Below are 26,796 nucleotides of genomic sequence, written 5' to 3' on the forward strand. Positions count from 1 at the left end.
AGGCTGGTATGGCCCAGTTTAAACTCAATTAGGACTTGACTTTTAGGGCTTACTTTCAGTTAACATGCTTGAGCCTCATTACTCAGTGTAGTGCCTACATGCACATATCATATTATATTTTGTTCCCTAATGATGGCAATTTGACTTTGCAAATACTGGAAGTATTAATTAAATTAAGCAAATTAATTTGCTTAATTAATTAAATTAAGCAAATACCTGGTTTAAACTTCCACCCAGAAGACTGTACACTTGGAAATCGCCTCAAGATAACCAACATAACATTGTCCGAAATCAAATTGATTATATACTGATAAATAAAAGATTCCACAGTAGTATAAAGAGTGCAAAGACTTATCCTGGAGCAGATATCTCATCAGACCACAATCCCATAGTTGCAGAAGTACGTCTTAGATTAAAATCAGCTAAAAAATCACAAAAGAAGAAAAAAGAAAATTGATGTAGAAAAACTGAAAGACCCGAACATAAATAAAAGTGCCAAGACACAGCTTAACCTGCAATTACAACAGATTAACATAGAAGAAAATAAAAGTGTGGAATCTCTTTGGAATAGCTTAAAGAATGCCATCGTAACAACAAGTAATGAAGAAGTAGGCTATGTGAATAATATAAAACAACAGGAATGGATGACAGATGAGATTCTTTCTCTTATTGATACAAGAAGAATGTACAAAAACAAAGACCTAGCCAGGTATACAGAAACACATAACATCATCAAGAAAAAAATAAAAGAAGCCAAGGAAAATTGGATGAAAAATTTATGTACTGAAATTGAACTGCTTCAGAAGAAACATGATAATTTCAATCTGTATAAGAAAATCAACGAAATTTCCAGAAAACTAAGGAAAAAGCAAATAGTGTCTCTAAGAGACGAAAATGGAAAAATAGTTCTAGAAGAAGAGAATAAAGCACAGATTTGGATAAAATGTAACAGAACTTTTCAATGATACTAGACAGAAGCCTATAAATATAAAAGATAACATTCAAGGACCAGCAATCATGAAATGCGAAATAGAGAATGCTATACGAACAAGTAAAACAGGAAAAGCCAGTGGACCAGATGGTGTGCAAACAGAATTTTTAAAATTAATAGAACCAGATAACATCAAACTTCTTGAAAAACTATTTAATAAAATATATGAAAGTGACGAATTTCCATCAGATTGGCTCAAATCTACATTTATCACTATCCCAAAGAAACCCAAAGCGAATTCCTGTGGTGACTTCCGACTTATTAGTCTAATGAGCTAAACATTAAAAATATTTTTGAAAGTAATTCAGAATCACATTTATAGAAAAAGTGAAGAAACTCTAAGTGAAACACAATTCGGCTTTCGGAATGGTTTTGGTACTAGAGAGGTCCTTTTCTGTACCCAAATATTGATACAAAAATGCATAGAAAAACAGAAATCTGTCTTTATGTGTTTCATAGATTTTGAAAAAGCATTCGACAAAGTCAGACACACTAACTTAATAGAAGTCCTTCAACAAATAAGGCTAGACGAACAAGACATAAGACTAATAACAAATCTGTATTGGAATCAGTCAGCTACCGTTCAATTAGACAACATTACCACCAGTGATATTAACATCAAAAGAGGAGTGAGACAAGGATGTGTGCTCTCATCACTCCTGTTCAACATATACGCAGAGGTAATCTTTAAAAAATCATTGGAAGAATGTCCAGAGGGAATCACAATAAATGGAAAGATTGTTAACAACCTACGATATACAGATGACACCGTGCTAATTGCAGATAACATTATGGATCTCCAAAAACTCATTGACAGAGTATACATAGAAAGCCAAAGAATGGGAATAAATATAAACATCAACAAGACAAAATACATGATCATCAGCAAACATCCAGCCTCATCAATGAAACTGACACTCAATGGGAAAAATATTGATCAAGTGTCAAGATATAAATATCTTGGTTGTTGGCTTAATGAACGGTGGGATCCAGAAATAGATATAAAGACAAGGATTGAAGTTGCACGGCAGTCCTTCATGAAAATGAGAATACTATTCTGCAATAAAGACCTAAACATGGAAGTCAGATGCCGAATGCTGAAATGTTACGTGTGGTCTATTCTGCTCTATGGAGTTGAAACATGGACATTGAAGGTGAAAACCATCAAGAAAATCGAAGCCTTAGAGATGTGGCTATACAGAAGAATGCTAAAGATATCATGGACAGAAAAAATTACCAATGAAGAGGTCTTAAAATCCATTGGCAAAGCTAAACATCTTGTACAAATAATCAAGAAACGAAAAAAATCATATCTTGGCCACATCATGAGAAACAGCAAATACCAACTTCTACAAACTATTTTGGTAGGAAGAATTGATGGCAAAGGAACTAGAGGAAGAAAAAGAATATCATGGTTTGACAACATCAAGACGTGGACAGGAAAGAGCAGTGCACAACTACTCAGATTAGCACAAGACCGCAGTTTGTTCGCCAAGATGGTCGCTGACCTTCGATAGAAGATAGCACAATAAGAAGATTAATTAAATTTATTTTAGTTAATATTAGTCTATATTAACATACTGTAACATCTTAGGAGACTTAAATGCAAAGGTGGGAAAGAGTATGAGAGTCATGCTGGAGTGTGGCATGTTTGGTCTGGGTGAACGTAACACCCATGGTGAAAGACTGTTGGAATTTGCCCATGCTAACAGATTAGTAATTACCAATACTTGCTTCCAGAAACATCCACGACGGACCTATTGGACATCTAACACTGATAGGTCAAGGCACCAGATTGATTACATCCTGGCTCTCCAGCAGTGGAAGACAAGCATCTCTGATGTGTATACTTGTCCTGGAGCAGATTGTGGTACAGACCATCAGCTGGTAAGAGCCAAAGTAAGACTAAGACTCCGAAAACTTCCAGATCAGGCACATTCCACTAGATTGGATGTTAGAGTAATTCCTAGTGGGTTCACAGAAGAAACATCAACTCGATTGGATGATTTTTTGGAGACCAATGAGGAAATCTCACCAGAAATGCTTTGGGAAGGAGTCAAGATGATAATACAGCGAAGACGTATCTCGGCCCAATAAGAAGATCAAGAGACCCATGGATATCAGATTCAACATGGGAACTAATCAAAAGAAGGCGGTTGGAAAAACAAAGAGACACAGGGACCGTAGAATACAAGAGATTACATAGAGAAATCAGAAGAGCCATCAAGCAGGACAAGGAAAAGTTCTATACTAATAAATGTGAAGAAATAGAGTTCCAGATGAGAAGGCATAATTATAAAAGGATGTGTTATTTAGTTCATGACTTAAAGCACAAGTTTAAGCCTAAATTGAATGTCATCAAAGACAGGAATGGATCATTACTAACAGAAGAGTTGGAAATCAAAAACAGATGGAAAGAATACTTGAGGAACTGTACAGCAGAGTGGATAAAGAAAATGTGGAGTCCTCCCACCAAGAAAATTTTGATTTGGAACCTCCTCCACTTAGGCATGAAGTTGAAAGAGCAGTTAAGAAGCTCAACAGCAATAAGGCCCTAGGTGCAGATGAAATCCCAGCAGAGTTAATTAAGGGCACAGGGAATGGAGAGATAAGAGTGTTTCATAGACTGATTACAAGGATATGGGAGACAGGATCATGGCATAGAGACTGGAAGAAGTCAGTTTTCATACCACTACACAAGAAAGGTGATATGAAGGCATGCAAGAATTATAGAACTATTAGTTTGATATCTCATGCAAGCAAAATTTTATTAAAGATCATGCTAAATTGGATTGAGGCCAAAGTTGATGCAGAGATGACCAAGGAACAAGCAGATTTTAGGAAAGGTAGAGGCACCAGAGATCAGATCCTTTGCCTTAGACAGATCATAGAAAAATATAAAGAATTCAGACTCCCTCTGGTAATGTGTTTCTTAGACTACTCTAAAGCTTTTGACTGTGTTGAGCATGTAAAACTGTGGGAAGTAATGAAAAGAATGGGGTTTTCCTCAACACACTATCAGGTTGATAGCCAACTTGTATAAGGAACAAGAAGCCACAGTAAGAACAGGTGTTGGATTGACTGACTGGCTTCAAGTTGGAAAAGGAGTTAGACAAGGATATTTACTTTCTCCTCACTTGTTTAGTATATATGCAGAGGACATCATGCGTGAAGCATTGGATGAGCTCAGGACAGGAATTAGGACAGGAGGTAGATTGATCAGTAATCTGATGTATGCTGATGATACAGTACTCCTTTGTAATGACATGGAAGAACTAGGACTAATTCTTAACAAAGTTAACGAGATCAGTAATAACAGAGGACTTCAACAACTCAATTCTAGCAAGACAAAGATCATGGTTCTCAAAGGAAAAACAACAGAGAAGCTCTTGAGAAACAAGTGTACCTTAATGGAGAAAGAACCGAGGAAGTCAGCACGCTTGAGTACCTGGGATCCATTATTAATGTGAAGAATTGCTGTTCAAAAGATGTCAGAAAAGGGTTAGGAATGGCTAAAACAGCAGTCAGAGACCTATCTAAAATCTGGAAGGATGGATCTATCTCCATGGGAACAAAGTTGAGGATTTTAGATGCAGTTGTTTATCCAACAGCGACTTATGGATGCGAGACTTGGAACCTAAAGAAGTCAGATAAGAAACAGATACCTGCTTTTGAGATGTGGTGTTACAGAAGGCTGTTGAGGATATCATATACTGAAAGGCGTACAAATGAATGGGTGTTAGAAAAGATTAGTAGAACTTTAGGGATCCTTAAGGATATTGACAGAAGAAAGTTAAAATATTTTGGACACAGAAAGGATGGAAGGAGGACTTCTCAGAACAGTAATAGAAGGTAAAGTTCTTGGAAAAAGAGGCAGGGGTAGACCATCAATGAGATGGATGGATGGCATGTGTGGAGTGACTGATCTTCAGAGAGTTGAGGCTGCCAGAAAAGCAAACAACAGGACTACATGGCGAGGCCTGGTGTGGAACATCACGAGCATTGGAGTGACCATACAGCATCAGCAGACGCCCAGTGAACATAGAGAGAATATTAGTCTGTAATTTCCTTATGAATAGCCAATATATAAGCCTTATATAGCCTTGCATAGCCAACATATAAGCCTTATATAGCTATGAATAGCCAACATATAAGCCATATATAACTATGAATAGCCAACATATAAGCCTTACAGACTAATATCTGTTGTCCTAAACAGACAATGATTCACGTGCTCAATTTCATCATCATTGATTTCTATTTTTTTTTGGTTGTATATAGCTACTCAGCCATTTTCAACCTTAAGCCAGCTTTTTTTGCTATCAGCTTGGAGTTCACAAATATGAGTTCCTAGTTTACCTGGACATGAAGTAAAAATAATTATATCAACATAGTTAAAGATAACTATGAAATAAAAATAATTGTCATCATCATGCTGGTTCAGGAAACAAGAGTACACAGAAGATTTGAAACTGGAAGTGATCATCACTCAGTTTTAAGTAGGATGCAGCCGGATTGTCACTCTTCTGTTAAGTTACATCATCATCAAATCCCTGCCATGTACCCTCAAGGGATGTACAGGATATGATAGTACTACATGAAAAATTTACATCATTACTAACTTCCTATCTACAATTTTCCTCCAAATCAGTCTATTACTTGTCAAGACTCCAATATTATCATTATCAGATCTTATATTTCTATCATTTAAGGCACTTTTTACCATATCAATCCACCTATATCATGGTCTGAACACTTGTTTTGCTAATCTTTCCTCGCCCATTCTGTTTAAGTGACCATACCACCTGAGATTAGCTCTGCTAATGCATTCCTGGATGCTGACAATGTCAAGTTCTTTCCTAATATTCTCGTTTTTAATATGATACTGCCATTCATGCCATCGGTTCACACCTCTAATCTTTCTCAGGACTCTCATATCTGCAGTCTCTAGTCTTTGGTCAAGTGTTTTACTTCTGACCCAACTCTCAGATCCATAAGTTAAAACTGGTTTGAACACTGTCTTGTATACAGCTAATTTAGTGTTCCGACTAATTTCTCTCTTATTCCATATGAATTTATTCAATTGACTTCCTACCATACCAGCTTTGTTGATTCTGTTGTCTATTTCCATATTTAATTTACCATCTTCACTAAAAATCATGCCTAAGTAGTTGAAATGTTTTACTTGTTCCACAGGTTCTCCATTCACAACACAGTTGATATTTTCAATGATTCTGCCTATATTCATTGTCTTTGCCTTTTTATTGCTGACCTTCATACCATATCTATTACAACAGTTATTCAATTTAGTCACAGAATCTTGCAGACTTGTAGCGGATTTATTTAGAAGTATAACATTGTCTGCATAAACCAAAGAGCTGACATTAACATCTCCAATTTTGATATCATGTTTAATACCACTTTCCTTCATAATGTGATCCATATAGATAATGAATAACAGAGGGGATAATGTACATCCTTGTCTCACACCAGATTTAACATTAAACCATCTTCCTCTACTTCCTTCAATTCTAACTGCTGACTTACAACTCAAATAAAGACTAAGTATTGCTTGATATAATCGACAAAACTTAAATACAGATCTTTGTTATATTCCCATGATTTCTCCACTATTTGTCATAAAGTGAAGATCTGATCCTGACAGCCTCTATTTGACCTGAATCCAGCTTGTTCTTCACCAAGCTTTTCTTCCACAATTCTTCTGAACCGTTTCTCACGTATACTGGCATATATTTTACCAGCAACACTCAGTAGGGATATACCTCTGTAATTCTCACATTCAGTTTTATTTCTCTTTTTATATATAGGTACTATGAGAGCTGTATGCAAATCATTGGGAATTCATCCCTCTGTCCAGGCTTTCTGAACTATGCATTGTAGCCACTGTATGACTCTTACACCACCATACTTCAGCATTTCTGGTCGAATATCATCTACTCCTGCTGCCTTTCCACATTTCAAGCCTTTGATGGCTTTTTCTACTTCAAGTATGGATATGTATTCCTGACTGCATGCCTGGTCAGTGTTTTTTACCACTGTGCTGTCATCACTGCTTGTTTCATTTAGCAGTTTTTCAAAGTAATTACTCCATACTTCAAGGATATCTTTTTCTCCCGTTTTCATGTCACTTTTATCATCTCTAACTACTTTTACAGCACTCTTTCCTCTATTCCTAAGCTTCTTCAACAACCTCCAGAATATTTTGCCACCTTCTTGATATTTATTTTCTATGTTCTTGCCAAAGTCCTCCTGACTTTTGTTTAGCTAGTTTTACACACTGTTTAGCTTTCTTACATTTGTCTCTGTATTCTCTAAGAGCACCAGCTGACTTATTTGTCAGGAACTTTTGATATGCTTTCTTCTTTTCCTTCACTGCCTCTTTAACTTCCTGTGTCCACCATGGAGTTCTAATTTTTCTATTTTTGCAGACAACTTCACCACATGCCTCTCTAGCTGAATCAATCAGGGTTTTCTTCAAGACTTGCCACTGAATCTCCAAGGTTTGGTTTCTGTTCTCAAACTCTTTCATTTTCCTTCAATAATCTTTGTGTATTTTAGTCTACAGTTCACATCTGAGAGCTGCTCAACTTTCATTCGCTTTAAAACTTTCTTACATGCCATTCTTTTCAATATGAAATTCAATTTTATCCTGCTCAAAACTAAATAGTGATCGCTTCCAATTTCAAATCCTCTGTACACTCTGGTGTCCTGCACCAGGGAGAAAACATCACTATCAACAATAACATAGTCAATGAGACTATTCTTATTCCTTGCCTCTTCTCTCCATGTGAATTTGTGCACATTTTTATGTTGGAACATGGTGTTAGTAATAACCAGTCCATGTCCTGAGCAGAAATCCAACAGATATTTGCCATTATTATTAGCTTTGCTCTTTTCTCCAAATTTTCCCAAAACATTTTTGTATGTCTGACAATCACTTCCTACTCTGCTATTTAGATCCCCAACAAGGACCAACTTTTCCTTTTTCATTCTGTCAGTTGCTTTTTCTAAAGCATAAAAAAATTCCTCCACTTCTACCTTGGTAGACCCTTCTGTGAGACCATAGGCACAAATAAGTCTCATTGTCCAGTTCCCCATTCTCATATTTGCCCACATCACTCTACTTGAGACTGCTTGCCATTCAAGAAGATTAGCCTCGTATTTTTTGTTGAATATTATGGCTACTCCTTCTTTTCCTTGATTGTCATTGCCTGAGTATAGCATTTAGTATTTATTGCTCAGAAAGATCTCACCAGTTTTTGTCTTTTTTGTTTCAGTCACCCCTATTATGTCGATCTGGTACTTATCTAATTCCTCAGCTAGCTCCATTTCTTTGCCATTCAGACTTCTTATGTTGATAGTACCGATCTTTAACTCTGGTGATGTCGAGTTGGGGTGTGTTTTCAGATTTGTTAAGTTACTGGATTATAAAATAAGTGTTATTTATTTTTTTAAACACTTAATCTCATATAACGTTTTTTTTTAATTCCTCTTGGCTCTCTCACTATTAAAAAATAATATAGATATAAATTAGTCTGCCCAACAGACTTTTAATTATTCTTTGGAGCCTCTGTAGCACAGTGGGTATAGACGAAGCCCTTTGGTCAGAAAGACCTGGGTTCAATTCCTGTCCAAGATGCGAACCTTTATCTGGTCTCTTTCGACCAAAGGTGAGTTAGCAGGTCTCATACGGAGTTGGAGGTTTTTTTCACCTGGAAAGTCAGGTTTTTCGTCACTCAGAACAGGCAAACTGGTCTGTGAACACACACAAAGACACACATATATACAGATCTCGTCGTCATCCGGTAGAATCCTCTAGCAAGAGGGTTGCAGCAGATGAGCAGCTCATTTCTCTCTGTCTGTCGCTTCCATCATTCTTAAACCAGTCCATTCCACAATGTCATTAAACCACTCTCTAGTTGGTCTTCCACGTCTTCTCTTCCCCTCAACTTTCCCCTGTAATATAGTTCTTGTCAGGTGTCCCGAAGAACCTCTCAGAAGATGTCCTGCAAACCTAGTCTTTCTTTGCATAATATTCTTTAACAGTGTTCTTTCCATCCCAACTCGTCTTAAAACTTCTTGATTTGATATTCTTTCTGTATAGCTAATCTTTTCCATCTTTCACAGTCATAAAATACATACTTAATTCCTCATTAGGAGGGCTCAATAATATAATCAAATGGCTTGAAAATATTCTATGCTACATGTAGAGTAGGATTCACATTTAAAAAGAAAGGGAAAAAAAGCCAGTTGTAAATTGCAGCCAACCTCCTTCTTCTCTGGTCACTTATTTTTAAATGTGTTTTTGAGACATCTCCCCTCCCCCTTTTACCTAGATGAACTAGGCAAAATAGTTGTGAAATGATTGCCAAAACCATTGAATTATGTGCAGTTGTAGAGGTGTTATAGTATTTTTGTTTTTCTGCCTCTTTCTATAACTCTGCCTTCCATTTTTAAAAACTGCAACAGAAAATTACATTCAAATTTAGTCAAAAATTATTATTGTGACACCTCAGCAGACACCTGAGTGTTTGCTGAGGAAGTGAGTTCGCCCCTCCCTCCCTTTTTATCTAATTGAGCTAAAATTCTCAGGGAAGTATGAATAATAAATTCGAATCCTGCCATGGGCATGGATGTCTGTGATTGTCTGTGGAAATACTAGTGGCGGGTGGAAGATATAGCAGAAGATGGTGTAGTTGCGGTTAGTTGTAGTTGGAGGACTGAGCGGTGGAGACAGAGTTGTAGAGCAGGTACCCTCCCTCGTTGAGTCTTCTTCTCAGTTAGATTCTAGTCAGAAATTGTCACTTAAATTTGTTCCATGATTTGTCAGCTTATTACCAAAGAGTTATCTGAGAAACTCCTCTTACTAGTGTATGGTGTTACAAAAACACAGAATAACTGTTGTACTAACATTATTATTGGCTGAACTTGCTGTTCAAATCATGTGAACAGAAGAAACCTTATACTTTCTGTTCTTTTGATGGATGTTCTCAAGCGTCTAGAATAAATCCTTCTATTTCTTTTTTAATGTATTCATATTGTAGCCATTGCAACGTCTTGTTCACGTCAATTTTGTCCTCGGTATTTCTAGGAAATTGACCATTCATGGGTTTATTTTTCCAGCGCACGTATCGGTTATTTTGCTGTTCCTTTCTGGAATCGGATTTGGTTCCTGTTGCTTTTAGACTCCCTGGAGGTGTCACGTAATAACAATAACAATGAATACCACAACAGGATTTCAGGCACTTAAGTTTTTCACAATTGTCTTTTCTCTTTTATTATCCTTATATCATCATCATGCTTTTCAAGGATTTAGGCCTAGAGCAGCCTATTCCGGCTTTAGAAGTATCATTGAATCTCTTTAAAGGATGTTCTGGTTTTCTTTTTCCTAATGGTTTGTAATTTAAGGCTTGTTTTGGCAATCTTTCTGTGAAACAGTACAATTCTTCATTCTTTTTTGTTATAGCATATATCTATCTCTGGTCATGCTCCCACCTTGTAGTTTGGTTTGCTGCAACTTTTTTTTTTTTTTGCAAAATTCAACAACTGTTGTTTGTTGTTTATTAGCAAATACTGCTATAACAAATTTGTTCATTATAATAAACTACAAAAAATCCTCCAGTCAATGCCTCATAGGCACAATGCTATGGTAAACAAAATTCACTATAGCAAACTTACGAGTCTACTATAGTGAGAATTAACTGTAATGTTGTCTTCAACTGTTTGTTATATGAATTCACAATTGAATTTTCACATTTCTTTCTTGGTATGTCTTCAGATCCTTTTGCAAGTTCAGTGCATTTCATTTTATTCAGCATGCTTTTGGTATATTTCCTTTCTCTTCATTAGCTGTCTTGATTCCTCAGAAATTTTATGTTTCTCCTTTGTGGTGATATGTCAGTTATTTCAAGTGAGCACTGTGAAAGATTCTGAGTAATAATGTCATTATGATAGATAAGCAATGTCATTTACATTAAGGAGTCCTTAATTCCCTAGGGGTCTCTCTTAATAATAATAATCTTTTCAATCAAAAAGTTTATCTTCATGTTTAGTATTGACTACTATCACTAGCCCTTTCTTTCCTTGATCATTATTGCCCAAATATAACATCCTAACACCAGATCATGACACCAGTTATGTTCACACGGTACTTTTTCAGTTCTTCTGCAAACTTGGTTCCTTTCCACCGATGCTGCTTATAATATAATAATATAAAATAATAATAATGATTTTGAACATAAATAATAACAGCAAATGCAGACTATGCAATCAGAAAATGAAACTGAACATCTAATCGATGCCTGCAGCAAGATAGCTCAAACTGATTATAAATACTGCCATGATCAAGTGGCCAAACAAGGCTCATAACTGGTGGCAGCATAAAAATAGAGTGTCATGGAAAATGAAACCGCAAAATTCTCTGGGACTTAAAAATACAAACTGATCGGCATTTGGAACACAATAGACCTGACATCGCAATTATCGAACATCAATAGATTTGGATTATTGTTATCGCTATACCAAGTGATAACAACACTAACAACAAAGAAATGAAAAATTACTAAATATCGAGATCTGGCAATCAAAGTTGGTTGGCTTTGGCTTAAACACACCAAAGTCATCCCAATAGTTATCAGTGCACTCAGTGCAATTTCAAAAAAACTACCCAACTATTTACAAGAATTAAACATCAATGAAGTGACCACATATGATCTACAAAAAACAGCATTACTTGGAACAGTCCATATTTTATGATGCTACCTGAGACTATTCTTAGATTCTTGGGCAGAATCTGAATTGCTCTCTATCACCGGTCAAATTGTTGTTTGAATGATATCCTGTTTTGACTGTATCCATTATGTGAATAAAGTAATAATAATAATCTATATACCAGAAATAAACATGATGGTGTGATATGAGATTTCATGCTGGCTGGGCATCATCTAGTAAAACAAGGTTCGTAATGTTTTCTCAGGACACCAGAGCAAACAGTGAAAAGTCAGCTAATGGAAAAAACACAACATCAGAAGAATTAAAGACAGGAATCATCAATAAGCAGCATCAATGAAAAGGAACCAAGCTTGCAGAAGAACTGGAAAAGTATCATATAGTCATAACTGGTGTCAGGATGTTATATTTGGGCAAGGAAAGAAAGGGCTAGTGATAGTAGTCAATACCAAACAGGAAGATAAACTTCTTGATTGAAAAGCAATTTCAATATGGGCAAACTGTTCTCTTAAGGAGGAGGGTATTTTTCAAGTCATTGAGAGAAGGCAGCTGACAAAGAAAACAAAAAGCTGGTCTTTGTTGGAAATCTAAACAGCAGAGAGGAATAGGAAATGAATCCCAGGCATAAAAGAGCAAGGGTAATAATAATTAAGAAAAGTCTAATTGACTATGTCAATGTTGATATAGTGATATCTTGTAGATATATATTCATATATCTACAAGATATATGAATATATACAAAGGATCTGAAAATGGAAATAATCATCAATTAGTTTTAAGTAGGATAAAAAAATGAATATCATGTTGAAAAGAACAACATCAAGAAAATTTTAAAAATAATTATATTTGAGCAGCTTTTACAGGTGAACTGTAAACAAAGCAGTGTGTGTTTGTGTAAATGTAGATGAACAAAAATCATGGGAATATTTTGGTAAGAATATAGAAGTTAAATATCAGGAAAGGTGGCAAAATGTTCTGGAGGGTACTGAAAAAAGCTTAGAAATGGAGGAAAGAGTACTGTAAAAGGAATCAAAGAGATTATAAAGGTGAGAAGAAAATGGAAAATAAGGATATTCTAGATGTCTGGAGTAATTACTTTGAAAAGTGTGTTAAATGAAGTAAGCAGTGACAGAACAGTAGTAGAAAATATTCAAGAGGAATGCATTCAAGAGCAGGACATATCAAAGCCTGAAATGGCAGCTGGAGTAGTGTTATTCAACTAGAAATGCTCAAATATGAGGTATGAAAGTTCTACAGCGAGTACCCTGCATAATTCAGAAGGCCTAATCAGAAGGTCGAATGCCAAGTAAGTGGAATAGAGCTCTCTCTCTCTCATAGTTTCATCTATTAAAAAAAAGAAATAAAACTTGAAGAGGTTAAGAAAAACTGTGGCAGAGAAACCTAAAGAACAAGTTGGGTTCAAGAGATTAAAAGGAACTGTCATAATTCGACTTTCACTTTATGACAAATCGTTCAGAAAAATCATAGAAATATAACAAGGTTATAACAAAGTTAAGTTAAGTAATATAACAAAGTTAAGTTTTGTAGATCTAGAAAAAACATATGACAAGGTGCCCGTAATGGAAAAGCTTTTCAAAACACTAAAATATGTGGGGGTCAATGGTACATTATATGAGCCTCCATAGTTCAGTTAGTTTTGACGATGCCCTTCAGATGGAAAGATCTGGGTTCAAATCCTGTCTAGGAAAATGAATAATCTTTATCAAGGCTTTTCAAGTGAAGACAAGTTAGCCAGTCTCATGTTTTTTTACCCAGAATGTGAGATGTATGTGAGAATGTGAAATGCATGTGAGATGAAAAACCCAGAAAATGGGTTTTTCATCTCACATACAGGCAATCTAACCAAACCAGAAGAATACATGCAATTTACTTACAAAATATACTTACAGATATAAGGCTAACCACCTTATCCTGTAATCATGGTTACAAAATCCATGAATACCTTGGATGGTTATGGGAGCTTTAGAGCACATTAGTGTAAGAAGTGTAATTAGTGTAAGTAGAAGAAGATGAAATGGAACATTATATAAGTTCATTTAAGTTAAGGTCATACATAACTGGCAATTAGCTTACGGAATTAACAACGCATATAAAGGATATTAATTAAAGGTAACTTTAATGAATAACTTCAATATTTCGGCAACTTCACGTTGCCAGCTTCAGGAACATAAAAATATGGTATGTGCATGCAGGCACTAACAAAAGCAAATGAGGAAGAAGGCAAGAAACTAATATTGTTCCTAAAGTCATAATGGTGCCCTCTGGTGGGCTAATTTGGTTGTCTTGGCTGTTGGGCTGAAGTTCTCATAATGTAAGTCTCCCAAATTTGGGGTAGTTTCATGCACCCAAATTTGTTGATGCTTGGAACATTTTTTTTTAGAGCTGCTGATGATTCCTTGAATAATCTTTCATACTTAAACTTGCTGCGGTGTATTATTTTAGTTTTCTTCCAACAAATTCTATGGTGGGTATCTAAGGCATGGTCTGCCAGCCCAGAGAGGCTGTACTGGTGAAACCGGATGTAGTCTTTGTGTTCTGAAATCCTGATATTTGCTGTCCTGCCTGTTTGGCCAAAGTAGGACAATTTGGAGCTGCAAGGGACCTGGTATACACTAGGCAGGTCTAGGGGAAGTGGTTGGTCTTTGGTAGAGTGGATAAGGGATGCCAACTTTTTATATGGTCTGTAACAAGAAGTAAGGTCATATTTTTTTGAGGATATTAGTTATTTTCTCAGAGGTGCCCTGGATGTAGGGGATGGTGATAGATTTGGTGTAATCTTTGTTGTGGAGGGGGGGGGGGTTGTGGTTTACTGGTTTTAGTATTTTTTGGGGTTTATAGCCATTGGCTAAGAAAGTGTTGAGGATGTGGTTTAGTTCAGTGGTTAGGGCATCGTCATCTGAGCAGATTAATTTTGCCCTGTTATATAGTATTTTTATAACCCCATATTGTTGTGAGGGGGGGTGGGATTGCTGGTGAATGTATCTGCCTGTATGGGTGGGTTTTCTGTAAACATAGAAAACCAAAGATCCATCAAGCTGGAGAGTGATTAAAGTGTCTAGGAAGGGGGAGGGTGTTGTTTTCCTCTTTTTCTAAACTGAACTGGACTCTGGGGTGTTGGTTGTTTAAGTGTGTTAGGAAGGAGTGGAGTATATCTGAGACATGTGGCCAAATAGCGAACACATCATCCACGTATCGAAGCCAAATAGTGGGTTTTTGTGGGTCGGAGTTTAAGGCTTTCTCTTCAAAGGTCTCCATAAAGAAATTGGCCAAGGGTGGGGAAAGTGGTGAACACATGGATGTCCCCTCTATCTGTTTGTAGAATTTTCCTTGCCAAACGAAATAGCCTGAGTTCATTGTGAACTGTAATAGGGCTGAGATATCGGGAGGAAACTTGGCTTGGATGAGCTCTAGGGTTTCTTTGAGTGGGACATTAGTGAATAGGGAGGAGACCGTCAAAACTGACCATTATGTCAGTGTGTTGGAGTGAGAGGTTTTCTATACTGGCTTTAAAGTGGGCTGAGTTTTTTATGTGTGGCCAGTATTGTGTGAGCGTTTTGGCTAAATGTTTGGCTAATTTATATGTGGGGGAATCAATGCCATCCACTATGAGACGTAATAGCACATTTTGTTTATGTATTTTTGAGAGTCCATATAATCGGGGGGGGGGGGTCTAGAGTTATAAGGTTTTAGTTTGTTAGTGACTTCCACAGGCCAAGAAGTGACTTTCTTAAAGAGTCTGTGGAGAGTTCTAATCTGAGAGCTGGTAGGATTATATTCAATAGGGAGGTATAGTACTGTCTAGTACTAAAGCATTAAGCTTACTTTTGTAGTCCTTTTGATTGAGCACCATGGCGGCATTTCCCTTATGCGCTTTGGTGATTACTATTTTTTTTGTTTTTCTTCATTTCTAGTAGAGCTGCATATTCGTCTTTGGAGGTTTTGCTTTGGTGAGAACACCGGCTACATCCAGTCTGACATTGTTGGCGATATGATTAGGAAGGTTGCGAATCTCACGTTCTATTTGGATCATGATTTTCTCGACAGGTATTCTTTTAGGAGCTAGGGCGAAATTGTAGCCACGTGAGAGTGCGATGAGTGTTTCAGGCTTTAAAACTACGGACGAGAGGTTGACTACAGTGTTGAGTGGTGGTTGTGGTAAGGAAGTAGGATTCTTTATCAGGTTTTCGTATTTTTTCAAGTGCAGACTACGTATTTTTTCGAATTCTTTTCTTGCCGAAGCGCATGAGACATCATAAAGAATCGTCCAAAGATCATGGCCAAGCATATCTGAAAGCTCCTGATCTAGCGCCCATAAGGTTTTTTTTTTTGTCGGCAAGGAGAACACGCGTCGCGGTAATTTGTTCTCTTAATAGAGCGAAGCTAGTGCAATTATAAATATGGAGAGCTTTCTGTGAAGTAAAATGGTGCTTAAATTTAACACCATTAGGGATTATTTTGTTATCCCGGCAGCGTTTTAGGAAGGTCAGACGATTTAGTTGTCGCAATATCTTCAACCTCATTTGGCCGTATTGACGGGCCTTTCGTGCAATGGAATCTCCGTGGATGATCTTAATTCTAGTAGCAAGGCTTATACGTTGGTCATACATAACTGGTAATTAGCTTACGGAATTAACAACGCATATAAAGGATATTAATTAAAGGTAACTTTAATGAATAATGTTAGAATTGGTGGAAATGCAGGATTATGGTCTGATGTGAAATCAGTTTTAAGACAAGGGTATACACTCTCTCCACTGTTATTCATCATCTCTATGAACTGCACCATGAAGAGAAGTAGCAAATTATAGGGATGATGGTTAAGGTATTGGAGAAATTGGTGAAAGAATTCAGGACTAGGTGGAAAGGAATATGATACTCTATAAGGGACAGCATGGTTTTGTGAAGGGTAGGTCTTGCCTTGGTAATTTGCTTACTTTTTATAATCAAGTGATAATGGAGTTAGATAAGAAAAATGGCTACTCAGCGATAATGCAAGACTTTGCAGAGGCATTTGACAAGATTCCACATAAAACTGTACTGCATAAACTGGAGATGAGGATGGATATGAATCTGATGATTTGGATTAGAGGGTGGCTGATGGACAGATATTAAAGAGTAGTTTATGGAGGAGTTTAGTCAAGGAGAAGGTAAATGACGAATGGTGTACCACAGGGTTCAGTACTTGGTCCTCTGGTGTTTAATTTGTATATCAATGATACAGGAAATGATTTGACAAGACATATTCAGTTATGCTAAACTGGCAAGAGCTGTGGTAAATGAAGGAGATGTAGTGAGCTTCTGTCTGATTCTCATGTACCCACTGATGATTTTGAAATGTTTTTTTTTTTTTTAGTTGCAATACATCATACTTTATCAGTATGACTTAATGTTGGTATACAGGATAATCATGAAAGTATCAATTTTGTGACATGGATAGCAACAATTGCTATTCAATGAGATATACCATCAAATCTCATGACATTTTTCTTTTCTTTTTTTTTTTTTTTTTTACTAATCAAGAGCCCAACTATTGATTCTTTCAATATCCTTGCCTCTATAGTATGTCTCCATATTTTAAATGAAGAATTTCTTCTCCAGTTAGGTGTAAACCTAACTTCATATAATCCAATAATGTCTGGTTTTAGTTCTTCTGTTAGTTCCATTAATCTCACACCTAAAAAACAAAAGTTTTTCATTGCTGAGTCCTCCAAGATCTTGTTTCCCTAATAATAAATTTAGTTTAATCCTTTATCCAAGTGTAAGCAAACAAAGTTTGCACCTGAAGTATCTTCAGGACTGAGGCAACTCGTGGTAAAGGTGGACCAAGTTCTCATCACTTATCTTAGTATCTCCCATAATGCAAAGCATATCTCCTTGCAGATATGTATAATGCTACGCATTAAGGAAAGGGCCACTACCGAGACCGGTTTCGACCTTTATTGAATGTTCAAGTATAGGTCAAATACTTGAACATTTAATGTTCAAGTATTTGACCATTAAATGTCCAAAAACTCAGCGTTGTTCCCCTCAGTAACAGGCTCACCCCACCACCGCAGATCTGCTCATTTGCTCATATGTCATCTGAGGGGTAACAGCAACAGCTGTGTCTCAGTTAACTTCATGGGCTACAGCATTGCCATTCATTACCCCCCCCCCCCAACACACACACAGAATCTGGATGACAGCAACAACCGAGCCCTCATGGGCTACAGCATTGCTATTCATCACCCAAGCTTCCAACTGGTTTCGACCCTTTTTGAAGGTCTCATCAGTGGGAGTCAGACCCAGAGGTGGTGATACCAAGGTGGAAGCAATGGAGAAGTCATATTTATCTATATGAGTTGCCAAAAGGTGTCTCACCTTATTATTAAATTACTCTGGAAGAGTAATAAATCCAGAGATTTATTACTGGATTTAGAGAAAGATGTTGGAAGTTGGTAAGTCTAACCAAGTGGAAAAAAAAACTTTCACAACATCTTTCTCTAAATCCAGAGTAATTTAATAATAAGGTGAGACACCTTTTGGCAACTCGTATAGGTAAATATGACTTCTCCATTGCTTCACCCCTTGGTATCACCACCTCTGGTCTGGCTCTCACTGACGAGACTTCAATAAAGGTCCGAAACCGGTCTGGGTAGTGGCCCCTTCCCTTAATGCATAGCATTATACATGTCCGCAAGGAGATGTGCTTTGCATTATGGGAGATACTAAGACAAGTAGTGATGAGAGCTTGGTCCACCTTTACCACAAGTTGCCTCAGTCCCTGAAGATACTTCAGTCACAAACTTAGTTTTGTTTACACTTGGATAAAGAATTAAACTAAATTTATTAGTCTAACCAAGTGGGAAAAAAAAACTTCCAACATCTTGTTTCCCAAAGCAGCAAAAATGAGGTTACCCAGAGAGATTACCAGCATCATCTTCCTTCATTTAACTGACTTGCTGCTGTAAGTAGTAATGACCTAGCCTCTTTGGGATGAGGACTATTTTATTCCTATTGATTCATCACGGAGGAATGAAATAAAATAAAAATAAATAAAATGAAATTCAGGAAGTTATTTGGGAACTGTTGTCATTCTCCAACCCACATTATAGGTTGATTTGTAGGCAATAGTTTTAACATGAAGTTTAATTGGTCATGGTTCTTTACTGTATTCAAAGCTACCCTGATACCCAATGGATGGTAATCAGTTTTTCCTTGTCTGCCATATCAGTTTTATATGGCTAATTAAACTGAAGGAAATACAAAAAAAATAAACAAACTATTCTTATTTATTATGAAAAGCACAACTAGTTTTGTCCTACTCACAAAAACAACTTCAACTGATGCAATATATATAAAAATATTCAGAGAAACGCAAACAAAACATTACAAATACAGTCACTATCAAAGTCACTATTACTCTAAAAAAGGAAGTGCTGTAGTGTAAAACTATCCTGGAACTTGATGGCAGTGTTAAGCACATACTGAATGTATGTTTGGTCTTGTTTTCACTATAGCTGAACAGGAATAATTAGAATTAGCCGGAGGCTTACATTAAGATGGGTTAGAGTTGAGTATTATTTTTGTTGACTAATGTATCTTTCCTTTCAATCTCATGATAACATCAGCATAAGATCTCCAATGCATCCAACGTTACTACACATTTAGTAGACTGACTAGATGTGTAGTAATTTGGATTTGCAAAATTTAGCACATGAACTAGATAAAGCTGTATGTGGTGCTACCTCCTCTATATACTATATGAGGCAAAGCAATCACACCAAATGTGGCAAAACATTTACCTGGGTATTTCCGGTTGCAGTATTTTGGGTTTCACTAGTATGGTGACAGTTCTGTCATAGCAATTCTTCTGGAATATGGCAGAATGAAATTTGATTTCTTTACTTATGTTATTATTATTTATTATTAAGAGAGACCTCCAGGGAGTCAGGGACTCATCGAGGGCAGCCACATACTGCACACACACACCAGCTATCATACTTGTTCTTGAATTTATTCACATTGCTCGCACATCCCATGGCAATCCATTCCAATCACGCACTACTCTATAAGAGATAAATTTATATCTGCCTTCTTAAGTGGCATTCATTCTCAGCTTTCAAGGATGCACTCTTGTCCTTTCCCATCCTCCATAAAATAAAAAATAACATCAACTGAAAATCCTGTATGACTCTTTCAGAAGTTTGTAAGTCTCGATCATATCACCCCCTCTTTCTTCCTGTTTGTGAGTGTCTGCAGTCTACAAAATTCTCAATCTGTCTTCATAATCAGTATTCAATAATAATGATTTCATTTTTAACACACTCTTATTTGCATTCTCTCCACTGTATCAGAATCACAAATAGGAGCATAATAGTCCCAAGTAAGCTCTTATCAAGGCTTTGTAAAGAGGCAAAATGACATCCTTATCTTTTACATGTCAAAGTTTGTTTCAGCATTGCAATTATCTTTTTGAGTTGTATTTGCAATCTTTACTACCATAGTCCCTGAACTTCAACTTCCTATCTACTAACACTCTAAGATCCCTAGCCTCATCAGTTTCTTCTAGCACAAGGGGGGTCGCCAAAACTTCTTTGACCGTCGACCCCCTTCAAGAGTTTCTTGAACTTTTTATCGACCCTCCTCTATTTTTACTATTATGTAATTATAATAGGACAAGCAAAAGAAGATGCTTGTGTCAGTTTTTAGATTGTTTATTTTTATAGTTATAGTGTTTTATTGTATGTATTAATATAGTATATATTATCATATTACTATTACTATCACTAGTAATATCACTGGTATTACTAGTGATATTAATAAACTACTGGTATTTACTACCAGTCCTGCTCAACTCTTCAACATAGAGAAGTTAGTTCGTGAATGAATGATGATTGAATTATAATATGTATGTTGATGAAATTTTAGAACATTAACGCTCACTTGTATGTCGATGTGCAAAAATGAGACTGGGATTGAATACGTGTAAGTAAATAAGAACTGCACACGTGTTGCAATCTCGCTCTCTCCGCCTCTAACTATTTTTCATGACCTTGCTCCATCTTACAAGTCCTATTCATGTCACTGGTCCCACGATTCACTCTTAATTGCGTTGTCATTCAGGATGGAGGTAATCCAAGTTAACTGGATTAAATATTACCCATACAATGATGTCTTATATTTTTCTATCGACTCCCCAATCGACCCCCTAACCAATGTTATATCGACCCACTTTGGGCGACCACTGTTCTAGCATAATCCCACCAATATAATATGATATTGAATTTCTAATCATGCCAAAGTGCACGACTTTATATTTACTGACACCAATTTTCCCATATCCACAATTCCAGCCTATTCAAATCATTCCGCAATTATTGCATATCAGCTGCATTCCTGATTATCCTACCTATCTTTGCATCATCAGCAAATAGCTGTAAGTTACCTGCAGAAGCCTTTCCAATGTCATTAATGTACAGATTGAATAACAATGGACCAAGGATTGATCTGTGTGGTACGCCACTAGTTAGCTTAAATTTTGCAGATCCCCCCCCCCCCATACCACTTTTTGATATCTGTCACAGTCAGCCATCCACTTATCCACACTAATATTTTATAATCCAAATCCTATTCTCCAATTTATGTAACAATGTTGCATGCTGTATACCAGGGCTATCCAACCTTAGATAATTCGAGGGCTGCATCCAGAATAATAAATACAGTACATATATTAAATTACTTGGAGAGTCCTACCATTAGTTAGGTTTAGCAAGCACTTCGAAAATTTCATAATAAAGAAAAGTCATGGTGGGTATAAAAGTTTTTATTGAAAGAGTAGACAAGAAACAATAATTGTTTATTTCATTTTAGCGAGAGCTCTGTGGTACTTTGGCTTCGTTTACCAAAGTACCTATATCAATTTCGATGCTTGTAGTTGCCAATCACAGTAAATTTGCAAGAGTATTATCTGTCAATAAACATCTGTACTTTGATTTAATAAATTTCAGAGTTGAAAAGTGCTTTCACACTTTTCAACTCTGACAGTATGTCCTCCTGAGTATTGAGCACATCTTGAGTCCAAAGTTTCTCAATTTCAAGTATCTCTCTTTTGATAGTAATTTTGAAAAAATCTTCTCCTTTTTCACTTCTGTTAGTGTGAAATAAAAAGTGTAAGAACACTTCCTTGACACATCTAATATTTGAAAAACATGTGGGTATACAGTGAAGTAAAAACACCAAATAAAATTACCAATGTCGAGATTATTGATTAGTGGTAGAATCAGAATATCTAATATACATTTGATTCAAATTGTTATTTTATTTTTTCGCTCGTGAAAACCAAAACCCACATGTGAGCCGCACAAAATTGACTGCGGGCCGTGTTTTGGGCAGCCCTATTGTATACTGTCAAAAGCCTTAGCAAAATCTAAAAGTATCATGGTGTATCCATTGCCCTTGTCTAGCTCAATGTTGACATTATTATAGAATATGAGCAAGTTGCTAAAACATGACTTTCCCTTAGTAAATCCATGCTGCTCACTGCAAAGCAGAGATTGAGATTCTCTGTCAACCCATTCTGAATGCGAGCCCTGACCAACTTTTCCAAAATCTTTACCCCCACCACCACTCTCGAGATAATAATTCATCAATAGTTGGATATGTCAGTCTTTGCATCACCCTTGTGCAATGGGATTACCATACATGCTTTCCACTCCTGTGGAATCTTTTCTATTCTGAGACGTGGATATCCTTAGTTTTTAGGATCAATAATGAGGAGATGGAGCATGTAAATAAATATATGTATGGGGGGGGGTAATGAAAACAATGAAAATACAATAACAAATGAAATATAAAGTATGTGTGTGTACTTAAAATGTGAATTTGAGCTTAATTATTTTCATTTATTTGCAGTAAGTGCACTGGAATTGAAAAGGAAATTGTTTATCTTTTTTAAGCCAATATAGCAGAGTAGGAAATGATTGTCAGACATACAGAAATATTTTCTGAAAATTTAGAGAAAAGAGCAAAGCTAATAATAATGGTAAATGCCTGTTGGGTTTCTGTTCAGGACATGGAGTGGTTATTACTAATACAATGTTCCAACATAAAAATATGCAGAAGATTTGAATTTGGAAGTGATCACTATTTAGTCTTGAGCAGGATAAAATTGAATTTCATATTGTAAAGAAGAACATGTAAACAAGTTTTAAAGAGAATAAAAGTTGAGCAGCTCTCAGATGTAAACTGTAGCAAGCCCTGAAGAAAACATGGGCTGATTTAGCACAGAAGCTTGTACATCAAACCACCATTTTATGGTGGTTTGATGTACTCCCAAAAGAACAAAATGGTGTCAGACATGGAAGATCATGCATAGACAATATTTATGTGCTAAAACAAATTATTGAAAAAAAGATGAGAATTTAATTTAGAGATGCATATGGCCTATATAGATTATGAGAAAGCTTTTGATAAAATAAAATACACAGAGAAAAACTATGGAATAGAATGAAAAAACAAGGATATCCATTACAAGCTATACAAAGTTTATATAAAGATACAAAAATACAGTTAGGTAATAAATTAACAGAAGAGATTGAAATAAATTAGGGTGTCAGAAAGGGAGGTAGCTCATATCCAATTCTATTCAATATATTGATCAGATTATTAAAATATGGAAAACAACAATAAAACAAGATATTCAGTTTACCAGAAGAACTGTTATCAGTACAATGTTGTATGCAGATGATCAGATTATATTATAAGACAATGAAGACGACCTTCAAAAATCAGTTTACGAATTAAACAAAATAAGCCAACAACACAATTTAAAAACTTCATAAAAGAAAACAAAAGTCATGGCATTTAAAGGTTGGGATCATGTTAGATCAAAAGTAGTTATAGAAAATAAAATAATAGAACAGATGATACAGTTTAATTATTTAGGCTGCATAATAATATATCTAAAAGATAAAGATCCAGATGAAAAAATAAAGGAATTTCAGAAAATCTGTGAAACAATTAAAAGGTGCTGAATAAAAAAAATAAGAGGAGATACTCAGCTGAAATTTTATAAAGTAATGGCCATTCCCACGGTTAAAAAGAAAGATGAAAGTAAAATACAAGCTGCAGAGAGGAGATTTTTAAGAACAATTAAAGGATGCACAAAATTGGACCATATAAGAAATGAAGACATCAGAAAAGAACTATATTTATACCATAAATGAAAAGATCAAGGAATATAGAGAGAAATGGAAAGATATCGGCTACCAAAAGAGGTGGGTAGGTATAGACCAAAGCAAAAGAGAGAGAGAGAGGGAGACAAGCGACAAGATGGAAAGATCAGTGAAGCTGGAACAGGCAAATACCTAATCCTTGAAGAGAAAAAGAAGAACTATAAATCAAACCCTTAATAATCTAATCCAAGAGCAGAGAAAAGAATGCCACCATAAGATTTATTTAAGAATTAAATATTCAGTAGCATATTTAATTATTATGATTATTATAATCAAAACTCGATCACAGAAAGAAATAAAAAGTTTATCACACAAATACTTATTATTGTAAGATTCATGTTTATCTGCAAATTAAGTAATTTATAATATCAACAATGATAACGAATTTATATATATATATATATATATATATATATATATTAGGATAACCAAGCAATTTTATATGCTTGGTTATTTTAGCTCCTAATCCCAAGTATGCAAACAATTAAGTTTGCGCCTGAAACAAAGTTCAAGTCTAAAGATGGTACAACACCTGTGCAACTCATTGTAAAGGTGGGTAAAGCTCTGATCACTATTCTTAGTATTTTCCCATAATGTAAAGCTTATATAGGTAAAGTTGATAACGCTCTGTATTACTCAAACCTTGGTATTTAGGGTCTAGCTACTCACTGAGGAGACCTCAAAAAAGGTTGAAACCGGTCTGGGTAGTGACCCCACCCATAATGCATTGCAGTTATACATCTTCTAGTGAGATGCGCTTTACATTATGGGAAAATACTAAGAATAGTGATCAGAGCTTTACCCACCTTTACAATGAGTTGCACAGGTGTTGTACCATCTTTAGACTTGAACTTTGTTTCAGGCGCAAACTTAATTGTTTGCATACTTGGGATTAGGAGCTAAAATAACCAAGCATATAAAATTGCTTGGTTATCCTAATATACAATATACCCAAGTTAAAAATTTATTCCCATATATATATATATATATATATATATATATATATATATATTACCTAATGCAATCAATTTTGATTTGTGTTTGTTTTCCCTCTCTCATTTTTATACTTCTTTTTTGTACTGCATAAATAATGACTTGTTGATTGTGTTTCATTAGTTTAACTTATTTCTCATGCAAATTAACTTGTAAAGTAGTACAAAAAACAAAATTAAGGCTGAGTGACAAAGTCAAAATGTAAACCTATTAATTTCTCTACCTAACAACATGGAATAATATATTATTCCATGTTGTTAGGTAGAGACACCTAAATTACAATATTATAAATTACAATTAAACCTAAATTATAAATTACACACCTGTTGATTTGGCACATTCAGTTGCACTGCTTTTAATTTATGGCCTGATGAAACATTACTACAGTTACTATCTTGGACTCCAATAAATGGAGTTTCTGCTTGGCTGACTTTAACTGTCCCAGTGAAAATAGGTTGTCCTGTAATGTTTCCAGAAACACCTGACGTAATGTTTCCCGATAATGATGTTGATACTACTTGTGGTAAATGCTGTCCAGCAGTAGTTGTTTGCTGTCCTGGTGCAAGTTTCACAGGTTGGAATCCAACTATCACATGATTTACTTTATTCTGCAATTTTGATGATGGTGATGTTGATAGTGATGACGACGACAAAGATAATGCAGCTGTAGTGGCATTGATCACTTTTGTACTTCTGTTCGTAGGAACAGTGACTGTATCCTGAACAATAGGTTGGGTATGTAAATTTGATACAGCAATGAGAGACTGTGTTGGTTGACTGGAAGTAACAGGAAGAGCATTTGCATTGATACTTTGAACAGTCATTGGTAACAGAGTGGTTGTGGTTGTAGTTATAGTTGTGGTGGTAACTGATGAAGCAATGCAATTTCCCAAACCAGATGGTAAAGCAATAGACGTTACTACATCAGGAACACTAACAGCTGGGGCTGTATTTAATCTAGCTAACAGAGCAGAATGTCCTTGACTAAGAATGGAGGAGGCTGAAGAGGATGCAGAAGTCAAGGAGGAGGAAGAAGATGATGAAGGAACAGAAGTAATAATTGGGACTGAAAGAATAGGCATACTGCTGGACACATTTGTATCAAATGAGTTCACAGCACCAGAAGATGGAACAAGATGAGTGTTCATCTGTTCCTGGGATACTGATAAAGTAGTTGTAGTTGTAGTATGAGGATGTAAAATAACACTTCCATCCTGAGCCAAGGCAATCTTTAACTGAGGCACTGACAAACTTGTTTGCACAGGTTGAGTCACCTGAAAGAGATAAAAGTATTATAATAATGGCTTTTACTCTTTTTACATGTTTTACTATTTACCTAGAGTATTCAGGCTATGTTTATATTGGTCTCAGGCAATTTTGCACTCAAGACTAAATCAATTACAAAGAAAGGAACAACTGAACAATGCATCATAGGGCTGACATCTAAGCAATAAGAGCTAAACAGAACACTACATGCCTTCATGTGGCCAGATATGATAAACATTCCTTCGTTACTATTTTTTATAGCAAACTCCACTCATGAACTGAACTAAATATAAAAATGTAAGCAGATGACATAATACAAATTAGCAACAGAATGATACTTACATAAGGAAAAAAATAATATTTATTACTTGCAGAATTATCAGCTAGATTTCCTAGCCATTGTCAGTGCATACATATGACAAGAGATAAACATATTCAACAACATTTAAAATGGAAGCTTGTGTGACAACATAATGCTATTAATTGCACAAGGATAGCTCCATTTACAACTATTAGAATTAAAATAATAAATTATAATTATTATTAAGAGAGACCTCCAGG

General features: G+C 35.8%; 1 protein-coding gene across 6 annotated transcripts in view; it reads right to left on the bottom strand.

The window, feature by feature from the left end:
* Positions 1–26,796, bottom strand: part of LOC150108632 (uncharacterized) — a 516,846-nt gene that overhangs the window by 135,572 nt on the left and 354,478 nt on the right. For all 6 annotated transcript variants that reach the window (XM_090390897.1, XM_090390895.1, XM_090390898.1 and 3 more), the window contains one exon: positions 25,293–26,243. In XM_090390897.1, the coding sequence (XP_090247023.1) occupies positions 25,293–26,243 (951 nt within the window). The remainder of the gene's footprint in view (positions 1–25,292; positions 26,244–26,796) is intronic.

Source organism: Typopeltis vanoorti, chromosome 3 (genome assembly GCF_054136105.1).
Source record: "Typopeltis vanoorti isolate ZY-2024b chromosome 3, IOZ_Tvanoo_1.0, whole genome shotgun sequence".
Lineage (NCBI taxonomy): Eukaryota > Metazoa > Arthropoda > Arachnida > Uropygi > Thelyphonidae > Typopeltis > Typopeltis vanoorti.